The sequence below is a fragment of the Talpa europaea genome (genome assembly GCF_964194135.1).
Source record: "Talpa europaea genome assembly, chromosome: 2".
Classification (NCBI taxonomy): domain Eukaryota; kingdom Metazoa; phylum Chordata; class Mammalia; order Eulipotyphla; family Talpidae; genus Talpa; species Talpa europaea.
In genome coordinates this window covers 104,870,206-104,890,009 of record NC_140068.1, presented here as the reverse complement: position 1 = coordinate 104,890,009, position 19,804 = coordinate 104,870,206, and the positions used below count along the sequence as shown (strand labels likewise).

The 19,804-nt window shown below is 48.6% G+C and overlaps 2 protein-coding genes across 3 annotated transcripts; one reads left to right on the top strand and one right to left on the bottom strand.

Moving 5' to 3' along the window:
- ATP6V1G2 (ATPase H+ transporting V1 subunit G2) lies at positions 1-1,212 on the bottom strand (the record flags this gene model as incomplete). Of its 2 annotated transcripts, XM_084227749.1 has the most annotated exons (3): positions 1-243; positions 742-842; positions 1,131-1,212. In XM_084227749.1, the coding sequence occupies 3 exons, from the start codon at positions 1,210-1,212 to the stop codon at positions 70-72; spliced, it is 357 nt and encodes a 118-aa protein (XP_084083875.1). In that variant the 3' UTR covers positions 1-69. The 2 variants fall into 2 exon arrangements, with proteins under 2 accessions (XP_084083875.1, XP_084083876.1); XM_084227750.1 differs by lacking the exon at positions 742-842 and having other exon boundaries at positions 1-215.
- Positions 1,213-2,240: 1,028 nt separating this feature from the next.
- NFKBIL1 (NFKB inhibitor like 1) lies at positions 2,241-11,371 on the top strand (the record flags this gene model as incomplete). The annotated part of the gene is made up of 4 exons (XM_084227748.1): positions 2,241-2,297; positions 2,701-2,977; positions 10,402-10,623; positions 10,782-11,371. 4 exons carry the CDS (start codon positions 2,241-2,243, stop codon positions 11,369-11,371), a joined length of 1,146 nt encoding a protein of 381 aa, XP_084083874.1.
- Positions 11,372-19,804: the final 8,433 nt, after the last annotated feature.

Sequence of the window (19,804 nt, the reverse complement as noted above, 5' to 3'; positions counted from 1 at the left end):
TAACTTTGTTTTGTTTTGGAGATTTCTTCGAGGGAGGAAACTGTCAGAAGTCAGGTCTTATGACGAGTTCTAGGCAGCAATTCGGTAGTTGGGATGGACCTGGGGCCTGACGTCACAAACCATGCCAAGAAGCTGGGCCAGGACACGCTCACGGTTTCTCTGCTGGGAGCTCTGCATGCCCTGCACCTGGCGCCTTGTAGCCTGCTCCACCTCAGCTGACAGGTTCCCCTGGGAGCCCATGGCCTGGGAGTTGAGGAAAGGGGTAGAAGAGAGAAAGAAAAAAGGCAGAAACAGAGAAAGAACGGTCCAGGCATGTGGAGAGAAGATCCTGGAGCAAGGACAAAAAGAAAGTCCCTCTCCAACACCCCCCCCCCCACGTAAATATACAGACAACAAAGAGAGCAACACCATCCCATTTCCCTGAGACCAGACATGCAAAGTCACCCTATACCAGGCGTAAAACCCCATCACCTCACTTCCTATGACCATAAAACACAGCCTAGACTGTGTCATTGCACTCCACTAGACTACAGAGACTACCCTACAAGCTGTACAAGTCCTTCAAAACCCCAAGCTAATGCTTATCACAAAGCTTGACCAATGCCGTAGCCCCCACCTTGGTCCCCTTCTGCCATCTATCACCTTATTTTCTTGTAGAATCAGCCTGTACACACCTGACCTCATATACTCCCCAACTTGGGCCTGGGTGGGGGGGTCCATCCCAACTTCCCCACCACTCACCGCCTGCTGCTTGCTCTGGAATTCCTGCTCTCGCTCTCGGCGATATTGCTCCACTTCCATCTGTGCCTCCTCCTTTGCCTGCTTCAGACGCCGGGCCTTCCCTGGAGGCAGAAGAAAGAACGGGAGTGGGTTTGGGCGCCCCCCCACCCCAGAAAAAAAAAAAACACGTAATAGTCGGGATCAGTCATTTCCAGAAAGTGATTTGCTTCCTCTCAGCCAACCAACTGCTATATTCTGACAACTACCCATTTCTTCATTCCTAATCAGCCACCCCAGCCCCCAGCTCGCTCTCTCCACCAGCCTTAGGTTTTCCGAAAGACAAAAATGTTTGCTGTCTCCCCACCCCAAATTCCTTTCCAGATTCCTAAAGGAGAGAGGAAGAGACTCACTCTTTCTAGCATCTGCCACCTTCTCAGCCGCTCGCTTCTCAGCTTGCAGGAGCTGCTGTATACCCTGGGATTGACTGGCCATTTCTGACGCTATGGCCGATGCTTGCTATGCAACCAAGGTACCAGATGGCTTCCACCCCTACCCCCTACCGCCTACTTCTCCCCCTCCTTCTGCAGTTCGTTGCCTCGTACTCCACAACCCCTGGGTCTTAGTGCTCCCCTTTTAGCTCAGCCTCCTGCGCTGGGTGTCTCCCCCAAACTGATCCTCCCATTGATGGCTGGTCCTCCTCTCCTACTTCTCACTCTGGCAGTACCCAGAAGGGCCGCTTGGGGGTAGCAGAGACCAGTCAAAGGCGACCGCTACGCTCACAGCAGGTGCAGCTCTGAGGTAGGGGCGGAGAGGCGAGGAGTATTTGGGAAAGGAGGCACCGCCGGGTTGAGCCTGAGATGAGAAGTAAGAAGTCATCATTCCTCGGCTTCTCTGAAGTCTTCCAACTCCTCTTCTCTGTTTTCTCCCTCCCCCTCTTCCATCTCCTATTTCTACATCTTCCCAAGTCCAAATTTCGGCGTCCACCTCACTTGTCTTGTCCTACGGTTTTTTCCCTTGTGTTTCATGACTGTGGTCTCCTTTTTGATCTCTCCTTGTTGTTGGCTTCACTGTGCTTTTGTCTGTGTTTTCCATTATCACTGTTACTTTTATCCCGTCTTTACCTCCCCTGTTTTCCTTTGAAATGTTTCCTCATCTTTTCATGTATCACTAAACCATCTCGTCTTCCCTCCCAGTTGTGGTGGGCGGGAAAACCTCCAAACCGCCCCCCACGACTTCCTTAGTCTCCTCCCTTAGCCTGACCTAAGACACACACGCCCCGCCCCTCCAGACCCGGAAACACACACGCGCGCTTGGACGCGCGCCCCGCCCCCTCGGGGAAGAGCGACTTCCGGGGACGCGCCTCCCCATTCATTTCCGCCCTTCTCCTGCGTCTCCGCTTGCGCCATTTCCGCCAGCCTGGAGTGTCTCCGCCCTTCCCGCCTCCCTTCCTCTGAGCGTCTTAAACACAGGCCTCGGGCCTACAGCTCAGGGGGTACTTAGGGGGGCGGGGGGCTGGTCTGATGAGTAACCCCTCCCCCCAGGTCCCAGAGGGAGAAGCCTCTACGTCTGTCTGCCGGGTACATTCTATTCAATTTCTAGTTCATTTTTTGCAATTATCTGTGACTTTTTAAAATTCAAAATTTCTGCTGATAAACATTCCCCCCATCAGTCTCTATTCGTCTTTTTCAAAGTCCTTTAGTAAAAATTAAATTTACTTGGGCTAAGGAGCCTCAAAGCAATTATTTCTCATTTTCTCAAATTTTACATTAAAATATTAAATCAGTGACCCCAGCCCCTCCCCCCAATTTTTTTTCCAAACTTATTATTTTATAAGGGATGAGGGTTAGGACAGGCCTCTCTGCTGAAGAAGTAAGAAGAAAACAGGGAACTGAAGGAAGGAACCAGAAGGACTGTCAGAGGAGGAGGGTGGGGACCAGCCAAGGCTGGGGTCCTGACTGCTGCCTTTTTTTCCTTCCTCAGCCCAAGAGTTCCATGGCCTCTGCTTCCCGCCGCCAACGCCGAGAGCGTCGCTTCCGTCGTTACCTGTCTGCAGGACGGCTGGTCCGGGCCCAGGCCCTCCTTCAGCGACACCCAGGCCTTGATGTAGATGCCGGGCAGCCCCCACCACTGCACCGGGCCTGTGCCCGCCACGATGCCCCCGCCCTGTGCCTGCTTCTTCGGCTTGGGGCTGACCCTGCCCACCAGGACCGCCATGGGGACACTGCGCTGCATGCTGCTGCCCGCCAGGGCCCTGATGGTGAGTCTGCCTAGTGGGGGAAAAGGTTATAAGCAACTGACCGGATCTAAGGCGAGGCCAACAAACATAAAAGTAGGTAGTTATTTGGTGATCGGGCTTGGGAAGGTAGTGGACCAAGTTGGCATGTGGCTGTAGTTTATGTCTTTACATTACTGAACTCCCATTGTCTGAACAGCCTTAAACTCCCAAAACAATTGGTCTTCAAATTTCACGTCTTACTAGAAGTTGCTACTTTGTCTCTTCGCTAGTGGTTTGTCAGTAGCACGAAAAGTAGGATAGAGAGCTATAGGCTCTGGAGTTCAATTGCCTGCGCTCAGATCTCAGCTTCACACTTAATAGCAGCATATTCTTGGGCAAGTTACTCAACTTCCCTTAGGCTCAGTTTGTACATTTGAAAAATTAAATAACAGGGCCTCCCCGGCGGCGCAGCGGTTGAGCGCTGGGTTGCGAAGCTGCCGGCAGCTTCTGCAGCGCCAGTTCGATCCCCGGCTGCTCCCCGGCCACCGGAGGAGGGTCCCACATGGCGCCCAGACCCCTCCTGTGGCCCGCTGCTCCCCTCAGCAATGTACCTCAGTCTGCCTGCTCTGCTCCCCGCTCTTGCTTTGGTGAATTCTCTCACCCTGCCACGCTTCTGACTGTTCCCAGTGCTTGTATAAATAAATAACAATAAATCTTTAAAAAAAAAAAAAAGAAAAATTAAATAACAAACTTTGCTATATGCCAGGCACTTCTCACAAAATCCTCCCAACAGCCCTGTGAAATTCTGAGTACTGTTATTATCCCCCATTTCCCAGATGCAAAAACAGTACAGAAGTAATCTGCCACATTGACACAGGGATAGTAGCCCCAGCAGCCTAGCCAGGGCGTGTCTGTGCTCTTTAACAACAGCATTATCCTGTGTGATGTTACAAACTTCTGCGGGGATAGAGCCCGGCTTCGGAGCACCCATGCTGAGACATGTTTTGAGAATCAACTGTCAGAGTATGTAATTAGAGCCCCTGGCACACGATAAGCACTTGGTAAATACTGGCCACGGTTGCTCCTGTTGCTATCAACAAACCCAGACTCCTTTACCCATGATTCTGAAACTCAAAAACACTAAGAACTAAATATTTCTCATCAGTCTGCCACCAAGCTCATTTAGTGACAAAACCTAGCCTGAGCTAAAGTAAGGCTTTAAAGTGAGGATCAAAACAAAACAAAAAAAAATTTGTTTTTATCCTAGTGATGTCCATAGTCACTGTGCCTCAGAAAATTTCACATGTTGGTTGCTGGGGTGGCCCAAGTCCTCCTGGGTACATAGTAGTATACAGCATAAATGCTTTCAGATCAGGTCTATCAAATCCCCAAACCATCTGAGTGCTGAAAAACTTTGGATGCTGAGGGTTTCAGATGAGGATGTGTGGGTCCTGTAGCGGCAATAGAGGCAGCTCTGCATATGTAGGCCCACCTCAGTCAACAAGGTGAATGAGGACATTATCGGAAATCCTCTAGTTTTAGAATGAACCAAAATGAACTCAATTTGATGGCTGTCACCATCTCTCCAGCTCTCCAAGTATATGAGGAACCACTTCTCACCTCCAAAACTTCCTCATATAGTCAAAAATTTCCTTTTTTTCCAGTTCCCCTTAACGTAGTGAGATAAGCTGGCATATTTGGATTTTTTTTTTTAATTTAGAAACAGAAAGAGGCGGTTTCCAGAGTGTAGGCATCTAAACAGCTGATGGAGCATGAGGGCATAGCACTCTGAGGTGACCTCAGACCACATCCACAGCCCAGCTTTCCTCTTAGGAACTGTGTGACAGGGAGCTTAATTTGCCTCTCAAACACGGAAGTTCTGAGCATAGACCAGGAAAGAGCTAGTTGCAGTTGGTGCATCACCAGATAATAAGTATTATTATTTTGACTCTTGTTTTATTCAGTTAAGACTTTTTGATTTCTTTTGTCTTTTGTTTTTCTACAGTCAGTTTTTTTGAAAACAAGAAAGCCTCAGTATGATAGGAGACTCTCCATTGTGTTGAATTCTAAGAAGCATGTGAGGTTGATATTATACGATTTCCAGACCTGGAAAACAGGGCCCAAAAGGGTCAGAACTTGTTTGAAATCTCACAGCTGACAGGTCATTAATGACAAAACCTAGAGGGGGACCTGAGGGGGACTGGCTCCCAAGCCCTGGTGTCCTCCTAGGCCTTACTTCCTCCTTGTCCCCATCCCCCAACCCTGCCACCAGGGGGCCTTCTGTCTCCTTGGTAAAAAGACCTACTTCATTCAGCTTGTAACTGCTTTAGAAATCACTATGCATTAAAATGCTAATGTATTTGAACACATGAGATGGCCCAGAATCTTCCAGTGACTTCCTCTTCAGTTCCCATGTCAGATTGGAGGGATAAGCCAGTTCATGGTGGATTGGCTGGATTGGTTTGTCAAACCCAATAAGGTACCTGTGAATGGCTCCCTACCTTTGTGGCTTTTGGTAAATTCTTTTGGGGGACCCATCACCTAGAGGGATGATCTTAGCCGTCAGAGACCCCTGCATAAACACACTTTAGTCATACAGCAAGAATTTACAATGTTAAGAAACAGGTCATTTTTTTCAGTCTTTGCAAAAAGAATAAAGTCCAAAGCCAGCCTGTTGTGTTTTTTTGTTGTTATTTTTAATGTAACATTCTCTGCATTTCTGCTCTTTGCCAGCACAGCACCCGACATTTTCCGCCCATTACCCACTTTGATCTGCACCGTAGAAGTAGGCCAGGGCCCTATTTTACAGATAGCTGAGCCATCCGGTGTATGTTCCATTTGCCTTTCCAGCCTTGCCTCCCACGGCACACCCACAAAGCCGCAGCTCCAGCTACGTATCTCTCTCTTTAGTGACCCCACGCATGTTTTCACAAGCCTGTCTGTCTTTTGCTGTTGCCTTCCTGTTCACTGGATTTCCACTTTGCTAAATTATCCTCCTTCCCAGCCCAACATAAGCCATGCCTCCTCCTTGAAGCCCTCACCAACCTCCCCACCCACTGTTACCATTTCTTGCCTCAGTCAGTTGTCACTCAGTAAAAGCTTCTGATATTGGCTTTTTTTTTTTAATGTGTTCACCAGTTAAGTATGAACATCCATCCCTTTAGGTAGAAATTGCCTAATTTTGGGAGGGGAAGAGCGTGCTTCTATCACTAAAACAAAGTTCTTGTTACTACACAAAATTTTTTTTCATATTTATCTGTCCTGATGTGAAAATAAAATGTGTTAATGAAAGAACATTGGAAAAGTTGATCTCTCCTGCCAAATGGATGATAAAGTTGCCATCACAAATCACTGGTTGGGGAGTGAACTGTTTAATAAATGATTAATGATATTTGGGTCATCTGGGGAAAAATTGAGTCCTGACTCAAAAGGTTAAGTTATAGCTGACTAAACAGACTAAACACCTAAATATGACAGAAAACATACTCACCAAAGTCATGGCAGGGTTTTCCCTTGGGGGCATGGCAATGTCAAATGTTTAGCTTAATCTATGATGGATTTATTCCTTTAAAATAATTTGCAAAAATTTCCATAAATCGGTAACCCCTGCGGTAGGAACAGGAATGCTTATTGTACTATGTACTTTCTTGAATTTTTTTTATTTCTTTTTTTTTAAAGATTTATTTATTTATGCATACAAGAACTGGGGTACAGGTCAGAGGTATGGGGGGGTGAGAGGATTCACCAGAAACAGAGTGGGAAACAGAACAGGCAGATTAACTGAAATACACTGCTGAGGGGAGCAACAGGTGAGTCAGGAGAAGTCTGCTGGGCCATGTGGGTCACCTCCCTGGCCGGCGATTGAACTCGTGCTGCAGTGGCTGCAGACAGCTTCATAGTGCTGTTTTAACCTCTTGAGCCACCAGGGAGGCCCCAATTTTTTTTATTTCTAAAAAGGAAAATCTAGTAGCAAAAGAACACAAGAGAAATGTTTTTACAATCTTTGACAGAAGAAAACTTTCTAAGAATTAGAAATTAAGTCAAAAGCTATAAAAGAAAATATCAATACAAATTTAATTATGTAAAATATTTGAAGGACAGATGAAAGACAGTATGTACTGCATATGTAACAAAGTGTTGATATCTATACTATATAAAGTGCTCTCTTATCTACATGTGTAATTTCTAGGGGGAAAGTAGACAAAAAACATGAGCCATTCATTCACAAAAGAGCCAAAAAGCATATGAAAAAAAAATTAGTAAAATGTTTTCATCTCTCAGATTGCCAAGTTAAAGGGGCTAGTAGATAAAAAGGGGTTGGATATTCAGTTTTGTTAAAGGACAACAAAAATACTTACATTCTTGTTGGGAAGCACGTTGGAACAAACTCTTTGAAAGCAGCTGGCAAAATAGCACACGTTTTTTGACTCAGAAATTCCACCTTTGAGACTCTACCCCGCAGAAGTGTCCACAAAGACGTATGTGTGAAGCCGATCATTTTTAGAAACAAAGTTTGTCGGGTAGATTTGTGTGTTTCATACACCTACTGCATGCCTCCATGGAAAGATACAGATGTGATTGAGCTATTAAGTGAAAAATAAGCAAGTTGCCCAACAACGCATGTAGTATAGTCTTGTATCTCTGAAAAAAAAAATTCATTAAAACTATGCATTTATGTACATGCAGGACTGGAGGAGACCATAGCAAACTTTTTTGTGTTTCATGTTAAAAGCTATAAAAGCTGTATTATTTGTTTCATTAAGAAGAAATTTGTGTTTCATTAAGAGGAAAATTTCACATTAGTTAGAAATCCTTTCACATTAAAATATCAACTAAATAAGACTGAAGAAAGCTACAGACCTTCCATCCAGAGACTAGAATTTTTACATATTTCCTCCCAGTCGATTTTTTTTCAACCATAAGATTTGGCCTCTTTTTTTTTTTAAATAGTTTAGAGTCCAGTTTTTCCACACACAGGCATCCTTTTTAGCAACTGTTTAATATTCTATACTGTGTTTTACCATGTTTTATAATTTGAAGCCTTCTTCCTCAAAACTTATGCATTACAAAAGCCCCCATCAAGTGTAAGCACCACCTGCTGTGAAGCTGGTGGGAAATAAGCAGTTGAAAGATAGGACCAGGTACTTGCTGGGTGGGGCAAGTTGGGAGGGCTTGTGATGCCTCCTGTCTGCTAAAGAGAAGTGCCTCCTTCCTTTCCTCATGTGGTTTGGGTTGGGGGCACTCAAGTGTGCCAAGAGATGGGGGTGAGGGGGATGTGTTAGCCATCTGAGGCTGGGCACATTCTATCTCCCTGTTTTCCCATCAATGACAGGATAATCCCCTATCCCATATATTTTTTTTTAAAAGATTTATTTATTTAAGCATACAAGAGCTGGGGTGCAGCCAGAGGTGTGGGGGATGAGAGGATTCACCAGAGACAGAGTGGGGAGCAAAACAGGCAGACTGACTGAAATACACTGCTGAGGGGAACAGTGGGTGAATCAGGAGAGGTCTGCTGTGCCATGTGGGTCACCTCCCTGGCCAGGGATCAAACTCGTGCTGCAATGGCTGCAGACAGCTCCATAGTGCTGTGTCTTAACCCCTTGCACCACCAGGAAGGCCCCTATCCCATATTTTTGGCAGGTAGCCCGTACTTTCTGACAATGCAGGATAAAGATTTTTTTTTTAAGATTTTATTTATTTTTGGGTCTCCCCAGTGGTGCAGCGGTTGAGCGCTGGGCTGCGAAGCTGCCCGCAGCCTCCGCAGCACCTGTTCGATCCCCGGCCCCCGGCGGGGGTCCCAGGCCACTGGCAAGGGTCCCAAATGCGCAACAGACCTCTCCTGCCGCACCCCCTGCTCCCCTCAGCAGTGTATTTCATCACTCTGCCTGTTCTGTTCCCCACTCTGGCTCTGGTGAATTTTTTCACCCTCCCGCGCTTCTGACTGTACCCAGTGCTTGTATAAATAAATAAATAAATCTTTAAAAAAAAGATTTTATTTACTTTTGCGTAGAAGAACTGGGGTGCAGGCCAGAGGTGCAGGGTGGTGAGAGGATTCAACAGAGACTGAGTGGGAAGCAGAACAGGCAGACTGACTGAAATATACTGCTGAGGGGAACAGTGGGAGAGACAGGAAAGGTCTGCTGTACCATGTGGGTAGCTCCCTGGCTAGAGATTGAACTCAAGCCTTCATGGTGGTAGTACTGGGACTTAACCTCTAGGCCACCAGCCAGGCCCTGCAAGATAAAAATTTCAAGACTGCCAGCCCATAGCCTCCTGCTCTGGGGCTGGGGGGCGGGGTGGAAATAGGTCCCTAGAAAGGGAGGGTGCCTCATTTTCCCTGCCCCGCGAGTGAAAAGGGGCTTAGTGGCCATCGCAGGTGACTCTGGCCAGGGGTTGGGTGCTGGGGTGGCACTGATGTGAGCAGCATAGTAATCAGCTGACCCTGGAATGGATGCAGTGGGGTCAGGGCTCAGGAAGAGGGGAGCTCAGGAATGTCAGTCCCTGTCCTGTTTTTCCCCAGCCTCCTGTCAGCCAACCCCTCAGCCCCCTTGCTCCTATCCTAGGTAAGCAATCATTTGGAAAGAGCTTGCTCTGATGTTGGGAACATTTCTGTGACTCAAACTTGTTCTTCTGGGTCCTCTACTTACCACCCCCCCTTCCCAGCATCCCCTGCATAAGGCTGGCTGAGAGCCCATCCTCTGAAAATACTTATTTTACTCAGTTTATTAAAAAGTAATGCAGGGCCTCCCTGGTGGCGCAAGGGGTTAAGACACAACTATGAAGCTGTCCACAGCCACTGCTGCATGAGTTCAATCCTCAGCCAGGGAGCTACCCACATGGTGCAGCAGGCCTTTCCTCACTTGCCCTCTGCTCCCCTCAGCAGTGTATTTCAGTCAGTCTGCCTGTTCTGCTCCCCACTCTGTCTCTGGTGAATCCTCTCAACCCCACACCTCTGGCCTGTACCCCAGTTCTTGTATGCATAAATAAATCTTCTTTAAAAAGTAATGCAAAAAGATAAGTATTAATATATTTGTATATTTGTAATGGTACAGAAAAGAGCATGCAGGTATTTTGCCAGTCTACAGTATAGCTGTGGGTGAGAAACATAATAAAAGGTATAAAGTGACTATGTTTTCAAGTCAAATGTGATATATAATCAAATGTTTTTGACCTTGCCCAGTGGCAGGAGGCAGACCAAAAAATGCCTTTTGATGTCCTAGGACTCCCAGGACACTAAATTAGCCTACCAGGGCACAGGCCAGAATACTTAAAACTACCATACTTGCACATGCGGTCAACTATCAGTAAGTACTTGTCAGTGGCAGTGGTTTCCTAATACCCAGGAGGCAGCCCTTGCATTGCTCTAAGCCCCGGGAGTGAGGGACACCCAGGATTCAAGAGGGCAGCCCTGCCAAGACTTGGGCATCCCAACTGACAACTGCGCGATGTTCTCCCTCCAACAGCCTACACAGACTTCTTCCTGCCACTGCTGAGTCGCTGTCCCTCCGCCATGGGAATAAAGAATAAGGATGGGGAGACCCCCGGGCAGATTCTAGGCTGGGGACCCCCCTGGGATTCTGCTGAAGAGGAGGACGAAGATGAGGCCTCCAAGGAACAGAAATGGAGGCAGAAGCTACAGGGAGAGCTGGAAGACGAGTGGCAGGAGGTCATTGGGAGGTTCGAAGGTGAGAAATCCATCTCCATCCACGACTGCCTTCCCGTTGGCTGTTTTTCCTGGACCCAGTGCTTGAATGCTCCCACCAGCCGCCTGTGCTCCCTTGCTCCGTTCTGGCCTGTCACCTTCTCATAGCTTCTCCCACTCCTCTTCCACCCTCCCAAACAGATGATGCTTCCCATGAGGCCCAGGAACCCGAGTCCTTCTCAGCCTGGTCAGACCGCATGGCCCGGGAACATGCTCAGAAGCGCCAGCAGCAGCAGCGAGAGGCAGAGGAAGCCTGCCGACCCCCTCGGGCCGAGGGCTCCAGTCACAGCTGGCGGCAGCAGGAGGAGGAGCAGCGACTCTTCCGAGAAAGAGCCCGGGCCAAGGAAGAAGAACTGCGTGAGAGCCGAGCCAGGAGGGCACAGGAGGCTCGTGGGGACCGAGGGCCAGAGCCAACCAGGGCTGGGCCCAGGGCAGAGCAACCCAGAGGTGCAGGGAGGGGCAACCTCTGGCGCTTTGGCGATGTACCCTGGCCCTGCCCTGGGGGAGGGGACCCGGAGGCTATGGCTGCAGCCCTGGTGGCCAGGGGCCCCCCCTTGGAGGAGCAGGGGGCTCTGAGGAGGTACTTGAGGGTCCAGCAGGTCCGCTGGCACCCTGACCGCTTCCTGCAGCGATTCCGAAGCCAGATTGAGACCTGGGAGCTGGGCCGCGTGATGGGAGCTGTGACGGCTCTTTCCCAGGCCCTGAATCGCCATGCAGAGGCCCTCAAGTGATCCCAGAAAAAGAGCAAGCAACTGCAGGGAACACCGCCTTAGGGGCAGGGCAGCAGGAGGGTAAGGTCAGGGAAGGGGGTGGCAAGGAAGAGGCTGATGCTGCTGGACAGAGAATACGAGGTGGGAGAGAAACTTTTAAGAGCAGGGGTGGGGGGTAGGCCCAATCCACTGCTCCTCCACTCCGCCATTTCCTAATAAGACCTGGTTCCATCTCTCACTCCCGGTGTCTCCTCTGCCTTTTTCCATTGCTGTGGTTTTCATCACCCATGACACCGCCTTTCCCGCCCACCTGCCAAAAGCCACAGCCCCTACACACCTGTGACACGCACGAACACAGTGATGCGTGCCCTCAGCTGGAAACGAGGAGCCCCTGCTTGCCCACCCACAAAGTTGGCCCTAAAATCGCTTTGCCCTCCAGTCACACTCCACTATGCCGGGCTCCTGTCCACTCTGCCATCAGCAGCTGGAGAGAGATGTGAACAGAGGCAAAAAAGGGAACAAGGCCGGTTTCCCTCCCCTCCCCAGCTCTTCAGCCAGAACCACATCCTCCTCCCCACTTAGCACTCCCTACCCCCCACACAGGGCTTTCCCTTTGCTGAGTCATTGAATGATCTGAGTGGGGGGCATCTGGAACCGGGGGACCAAGAGGAGGTTGTGGAAGGGCAGGAGAGAGAAAGAGAATGGACCAAGCAGAGCCCTGTGGGGGTGTGGAATTTCAGTTGCTAAAATTAGGAGCAGAGGAGGGAGGTGGAAAGAGCAAAATTATGTAACCCGGGTTGTCTGTTCTTGGGCAACGAGGGATCCACATCCGAAGAGTCTCAGTGTCTCCCACACCCGAAGAGTCTCAGTGTCTCCCTCCCTCTCCCCTCCTTAAACACACACACACACACACACACACACACACGCTTCTCGGTACTATCGAGGGTCCCAGTACTATCGAGGGTCTTTCCTCACCTCATCCAGTTTCTACCTCCATCCCAAATCTGGCCTTTATCTCTGGACACCCAAGGCCTGGCTTTCCAGATAAACATCTGTCTTTCTGAGATTGACAAAAAATGTCTTAAGGGGTAGCAGAGAGGGTCCCACAGAGGAGGGAGAAGGGCACGATACTCCCACTGTTAGTATGCAGCTGCCCCTCAAACTTGCTGGCACTGGATGGAGAGTTGTAGATGTTACCAAGCCCCACTCATGCCCAGCACACAGCAGGGAACTTGGTGACAAGAAAAGGCGGGACTGAAAGGAGAACCCAGGCCTGTACTGGCGTGTGGCTGTCCGCCTTGTCTGCCTCAGAGAACCTCATGTACCAGGAACTGTTTTTCAGGCCCGGAGCCCTGATCTCCCCGGGGAGTTCCGGGGTGGGAGCAGAGTGTAGCAGACAGGGCGGGAAGCTTCTGAAAGCGTGGGGTGGGCGTGAGACCCTCAGAGGAGGTTGAGAGCCCAGAGGCCCAAGGCCTCGAAGGGCTGGGCAGATGTTTGGTGGCAGAAGCAGGAAGGGCTGGTGAGAAAGATCCTGTGAGAGGAAGCTGCTGTGATTCAGAGAAGAGCCAGAGCTGTGAGCAACCCAAGCGTCCGGTTCCTCTCACAGGCTGGAGATTTCGGAAGTGGCATGCAAAAAGCCCTGGTTAGGTGTCGGGGGGGATTTGGGGTCTCTAAACTGGGGTTGAGTTCAGCAGCAGAAAATGTGTTCGTTTGCTTTTTCACCCAAAGAAAAAGCACGTGATTCAAAGCACGTGATTTCCCCATTGCAAGAGTTACATAAAACCAAAGCAAAATAAGTCCTGATACCTGTCCCCCACCCCCAGACCTCCCTCTCTTTAACACCTTTCCCTGCTCTCTGGCCCCCAGCCCTGTTGGGGGTTCCCCTGAGATGAAGGCTGTTCACTTTCTCTGACCACACAGTTTCCGCTTCTGTGTCTCTTATTTCCTAGGCTGATAAAAATAATGCGCCCTAGAGGCCCCGGCTTCCTCTGACCCCTTGGTGCCAGGCGGCAGGCATCCTGTCCACCGAGGTAGGGGCAGGGAGGGGGCCCAGGGATCCCCAAGGGGTGACTCAGTACCTACTGTGTAACACCAGGGAGGTGCAAGTAAGCATGTGTGTGCTGTCAAGCTAGAACAAGGGATCAATTCTCAGTTGGGGCTCTGCTGGGGTCCATTAAAGAAACAGGATCAGAAATGAAATTAGTGAGATTGAAGAGTCACTTGGGGGATTAGGGTTGGCTGTATTTAAGTCAGAAGAAGGGTCTGGGATGGACTCCTAATACAGTTCATCTGAGCAGGAAGTAGCCCAAGGATAAACTCCAGCTGCTTCAAGTTTACGGTTCAACAAGGGAGGCAGGCCCATATCGAACTGAGATTCAAGGCATGCGGAGTAAATGTTGGGGTTAAGTACAGTAGATACAGAAAAGGAGGGGGTGAATGCCAATGGGCACTTGAGCTGGCACTGATGAATGGGAGGTTCCTACCAGTAAAGGTAGGACTCCATAAATGAAATGTTATGAACAGAAGGCAGGAGTTGGAAAACGAGTTTGTTGAGTGACCCACGGTCCACGAAACACAGGTATGAGTGAGCATGTGTTGAAGAAATTGCCATGTGTTCAAGAATGCCAAGGTAAGGGATTTGGACTTTATCCTGTGGCCAGTGACACTGGGGACAGCTGTGGAGAAGAGGGCGAACAGGAGAAAGTGTGCCATACTTTTTCAACACCTGCAATGTGTTAATCGTATCAAATCCTTTTCCTAACATCAGTAATCCTGCCAACAGCTGTCCGTTGTGGGGGTGGGTACATGTCCATCATCAGACAAAGTAACGGAGGCTTATAAACGTACTGTAACTTACCAAAGCCCACACAACTGAAAAGCAGTGGAATTAGCATTAAACTCATCTTGCTTCAAAACTTGTGTACTTTCTACTTAGGTCCCAATAACTCCAAATGGCACTGCAGGAAAGAACAGATTTTATAAACTTGGAGAGGGTAAGTCATTAGGATAACCCATCTATTGGGATGGTGGGGGTGGGAGAAATCTTAGCTGCCTCCAAGTTTTGAGCCTAAGGGATTGGAAAAATGATGTCCCCAAGTCAAGGAGGTGCATAGCTGAGGGGGAGATAAAGGGTTCGATTTCAGGCATTATCAATTTAAGCGTTCAGCATTATTTAAGCATTCAGCAGGACCCTGGCACTCTGCTAGACAATGGGTATAAATGAAATAAAATAACTTCCCTCATAGAACGTGCAGTCAAGTGAAACAGACTATGCAAGTGATAACTCCACAGTAATGAGGTGGGGGGAGTGCACCTGCTTAGAATAATAAAGTGCCCCCAGAAGACCTGCTGGCTTTGAGGTGTTAGCATGACACTCAGGTGGAGATTTCCAGCAATCATGTCAAGCTCCACAGAGAAGTTTGGACTGGAGGGATGGATTTGGGCATCACTGCCTTCCAGGGGCAGTTGAGCCCAAGTGGACAGGAAGCCTAAGAAAGGGTGACCAGAAGAATCCTGAGGATAATAAAAAATGGAACCAATAAGGGAGGAAGATTGGGGTAGCGATCAGAGAAGTAGGGCAAAGGAGGGGTGTGCCAAGCAGAGGCTGGGCAGCCATGTCTGATACTTCAAAGAGATCTAGTAGGTGAGAGTTGAAAAGATCCTTCAGGTTCTGGAATGAGACGATTACAGATTTTGAGAAAATAGTTTCCACTTACCGGAGAGCAGAAAGTACTTTACATTACATAAGTTGAGGAATGAGTAGGAGGTGAAGAAAGGGAGGCGGTGGGTACAAGGACATAGAATGGTGAATATGGAAGATAACTAAGTATCATCTCTATCTAGTCCTACCCACAAATTTTACAGATGAGGAAAATATTACCAGTTCGCAAAAAGGTGGTTAAGGGCCTAGTCTGGAGACATTATGCAAAAAAGTCAGACACATTTAAGGGAGAAAGTGCCCAGGGAAAAATTTTTAATTTATATTAAAAACAGAAGTGAATATGTGTGTAAAGTGAGGGGAAGAAACAGGATGAAAGTATTGAAAGCGGGCCTCCCCGGTGGCGCAGCGGTTGAGCGCTGGGTTGCGAAGCTGCCCGCAGCCTCTGCAGCGCCGGTTCGATCCCCGGCTGCTCCCCAGCCACCGAAGGAGGGTCCCACATGGCGCGCAGACCTCCCCTGCCGCCCGCTGCTCCCCTCAGCAGTGTGCTTTGGTCCTTCTGCCTGCTCTGCTCCCCACTCTGGCTCTGGTGAATTCTCTCACCCTCCTATGCTTCTGACTGTACCCAGTGCTTGCATAATAAATAAATAAAATAAATCTTTAAAAAAAAAAAAAGAAAGAAAGTATTGAAAGCATAGGAAAGAGGAATCTGGGCCTCCCTGGTGCTATAGGGAGTAAGTCTTAGCGCTATTGTTACAGGGCAATCCCGATATAAAATGGGTTGCCTGACTGTGGGGTCTCACCTGTGCACTTAAAGGGGACTTATACTGCAGGCACACACAAAAGGTTAACAAAAGGTTTATTTACAAGGGAAAGGGAAATGAGGAAATGAACAAATCAGGAAGAAAAGAGGGAGATAAATTCTTAAATGCGTCCTACCTGTTCTGCCATCCTGGAAACCCAAATGACCCGCTGAGACCAAACGCTGCCTGGCCAAGAGCACGACTAGCCAAAAAAGCGAGACCCCACTCACATGGCTGGTTATAAACACAAGCCCCAGAAAATGGCTGCTTAACTCCATCCTTAGGTCCTCACAACCTCCCTTTGGGGATCATGGGATTTGTAGTTCCCATTGTCTTGATGGAGTGGCAGTGGCATCCACAAAGCCTGTATGGAGTTTGTGCAGGACATCCTTTCCCACTATCACTGCTGTCACCTCTGTGGCCTGAGTTTGATCCCTGGCCAGGGAGCTACCCACACAGCACAGCAGACCTCTCCTGTCTCACCCACTGCTCCCTCAGCAGTGTATTTTAGCCAATCTGCCTGTTATTCTCCCCATTCTGTCTCTGCTGAATCTTCTTACCCCCCACACCTCTGGTCTACACCCCAATTCTTCTACACATAAAAAATTAATTTTTTTTAAAAAAGGGGAATCCACAAAGATTGAGGAACAAGGACTCTCTGAGGCTAGACAACCAGGCTTGGTATCAGGCCTCTTCTGTGCATGACTTTCCTGCAATGCTGGGCAGGCTAGGAGCAGACCAGGAAATGAGGCCTTTGAGTTTCCCAAAATCAAGTTTTTCTAGGTCTTGCTAGAATATCAGATAGGTCAGTGATTCTAAAGTGCTAGTGAAAGTAGTTGGAACATTTTACCACATAATACATGTTAAATCAAAGAGACAAGGAGAGAGACATTGGAAGTCATGGTGAAGATGAAGAATTGATGTTATGGGAAGGGGAGAGTGAGAGAAGTGAAGCATGGGAGGCTGTGATGAGAGGGAAAATTCCAAGTTCAAGACCTCAAGAGGTAGCCCTTCCAAGTGATGCCGAGGCATGAGGCACAACCTTGCTCCCCGCTGCTAACATGGGGAAGGGAACGAGGCTGTAATGCTGTTGGCATTGAGAAAGTTGAAGCACTGAGACTATAAGATTTGTGTGGTTTGGAAGTCACTAAAGATCATGTCCAGGATGAGATATGGAGAAAAACTGAGCTTGATATACAGAGATGGTGAAGACGGTGCTGGGAAGACAGGAGGAGCATGGCGATTGCAAAAGGCACTGGCTTCAAGAAAGGAGCAGGAGGTTATCCACAGTGCAAGGCAGAGAGAGGAGAGAAGTGGACTCTCCTTTGTCCCCTGCCCCTTGTGATAGGGGTAAAAGAAAGCGCAGACTTCATCAAAGAGAAGGAGCATCATTAGGGGAACGTCAAGTTTTAGAGTGCCAGAGAAAGGTGCTTTCAAAAATAAATTAGAGGGCCTCCCCGGTGGCACAGCGGTTGAGCGCTGGGTTGCAAAGCTGCCCGCAGCCTCTGCGGCACCGGTTCGATCCCCGGCTGCTCCCCGGCCACCGAAGGAGGGTCCCACATGGCGCTCAGACCTCTCCTGCCGCCCGCTGCTCCCCTCAGCAGTGTACTTCGGTCCTTCTGCCTGCTCTGCTCCCCGCTCTGGCTCTGGTGAATCCTCTCACCCTCCCACGCTTCTGACTGTACCCAGTGCTTGTATAAATAAATAAATAAATAAACAAATAAATAAATATTAAAAAAAAATAATTAGAGGGCCTCCACAATGGCACCGAGGGTTGAGCACAGCGTTGTGAAGCTGTCCGCAGCCTCTGCAGCGCGGGTTCAATTTCTGGCCAGCCAGGGAGATTCCCACATGGTGCAGCAGACCTCTCCTGTCTCACCCGCAGCTCCCTTCAGCAGTGTTTTCAGTCGTCTGCCTGTTCTGCTCCCCGCTCTGTCTCTGGTGAATTCTCTCACCCTCCCGCACCTCTGGCCTGTACCCCAGTTCTTGTATAAATAAATAAATCTTATAAAAAATTAATTAGAGGATTTTACTAGGTGAAGAGTTCCATAGAATGTTGTGGAGTGGATAGTGGGAGTATCCCAGTCGGGTAGGGAGTGGAATTCAGATGGGTTAAACCCCAGTGAAAGTTGAGAAGATGACAAAATCTGGAGGGGTTTGGCTTCTGGAAGCAGAAAGTTGCTGTTTCTGGAATTTAGAATGAAAGATACACAGCATTTTTTCTGAGGGGAAACAAATATCAAGAGATCTTCATGGCATGCACAAGATAAGATATCTCTTCCAGTTCCATTCCTTTAAACACCATCTTCATGCTGATAACTTCATGTTGTCTCCCTAGTTCTAACCTTCTAAAACTCAGACTCACATACCCAACGACCAAGGGACATCTTCACTTGAACATACGTCTAATAGAGTTAGACTTACATCCAAAATTGAACATTTGGTTCTCCCGCTCCATCAGAATCCTGCTTTTCTCCCAGTCTCCCCATCTTCCACCACCCTCATCCATTCAATTCATCATCTAACCCTGTCCATCCCACTCCTGAAATGTGTCTACTCCTCATTTCCACCGTTGCCCCCATTTTATCTGCAGGATGAGTACAGTTGCCTCTAACAGGTATCCCTGCTGTCGGTCTCGCCCCCTATGATCCAGGAGCCATGGAAATGCAGGTGCCACGTGATCTTTGCCTCCCCTCTTTACTTCCCTCTCCCCCCAACATACTACACCCCCCCCCACCGCCACCTCCACACACTAACACACGCTGACCCCTCCAAGATGTCCCATGTTTAAATAAATCCAGGGTGCCTGTGACTGGCCACTGCCCTCCTAACCACCTCTGTCCCATCCTTCCTTCCTCTGCGCCAGTCACATTGACCTCCTTTCTGTTCTCACCACCCCCCCCCCAGCTTATTTGCACCTCTGGTCTTTGCAGTAGTTGTTCCCTTTGCCTGGACTGCTTCTCTCCCAAACCTTCATCTATTCTCTCCTACTTGTCACTGGGTCCCAGCTTAAATGCCACTTTCTTAGAGAGGGCTTTACTGACCACTGTGTCTTAAATAGTCCCCTGCTACTCTTTTTTTTTTTTTAAGATTTATTTATTTACGCATACAAGAACTGGGGTACAGGCCAGATATGCGGGAGGGTGAGAGGATTCACCAGAGGCAGAGTGGGGAACAGAACAGGCAGATTGACTGAAATACACTGCTGAAGGGAGCAGCGGGCGAGACAGGAGAGGTCTGCTGTGCCATGTGGGTAGCTCCCTGGCCAGCTGGGGGATCAAACTCATGCTGCAGAGATTGCGGACAGCTTCCCAGTGCTGTGATTAACCCCTTGCGCCACCAAGGAGGCCCAGTCCCCTGCCACTCTTATCACATGGCTCTGTCTTATTTCCTCACAGCACTGTAATTGAGATCTTCTTCAGTGTACTTCTTTTCTGCCTTGCCTCATTAGAATGCGAGTCCTTGAATACTGGTACTTTGATTTGTTTGCCACCACATCTCTCCCACCTAGAATAGTGCCCAGCACCTAACAGGCACTCAATAAGTATTTGTTAAATATAAGGATGGCTGAAAAAGGGGGTAACACAAGATAAATCTCAACTTTAGGTTTATGGCTCAAACTGGACTTACGTTTGCCGTCTGGTTCAACTATTGAATATAAAATTAGGAATGGAGATGAGTTGATTTCAAGATAAGATCTAGAAATAGGTTTGGGTTAGTCTAGAGGATAAGCCTTTGGGGGGGTTAATATATCGGGATGTGTTTAGATTTGAGGTTAGGCTTGAGTTTGAGTTGTGTGATTTGGGTTGAGGTTAAATTTGGGTTAGGGTCAAAACTGACATTAGGTCTCTCATCAGGTTTTGAGGTTGAGTTCAAGCTTGGGTTTAATGTCAATTTAGCCTCATTCAGAGGCCTCAGATTTCACTGTTTTCTCCACAGAGACCACTATACAGATTCTATTTCTCTGAGTGTGGGGCACAAGACTCCAGTCAT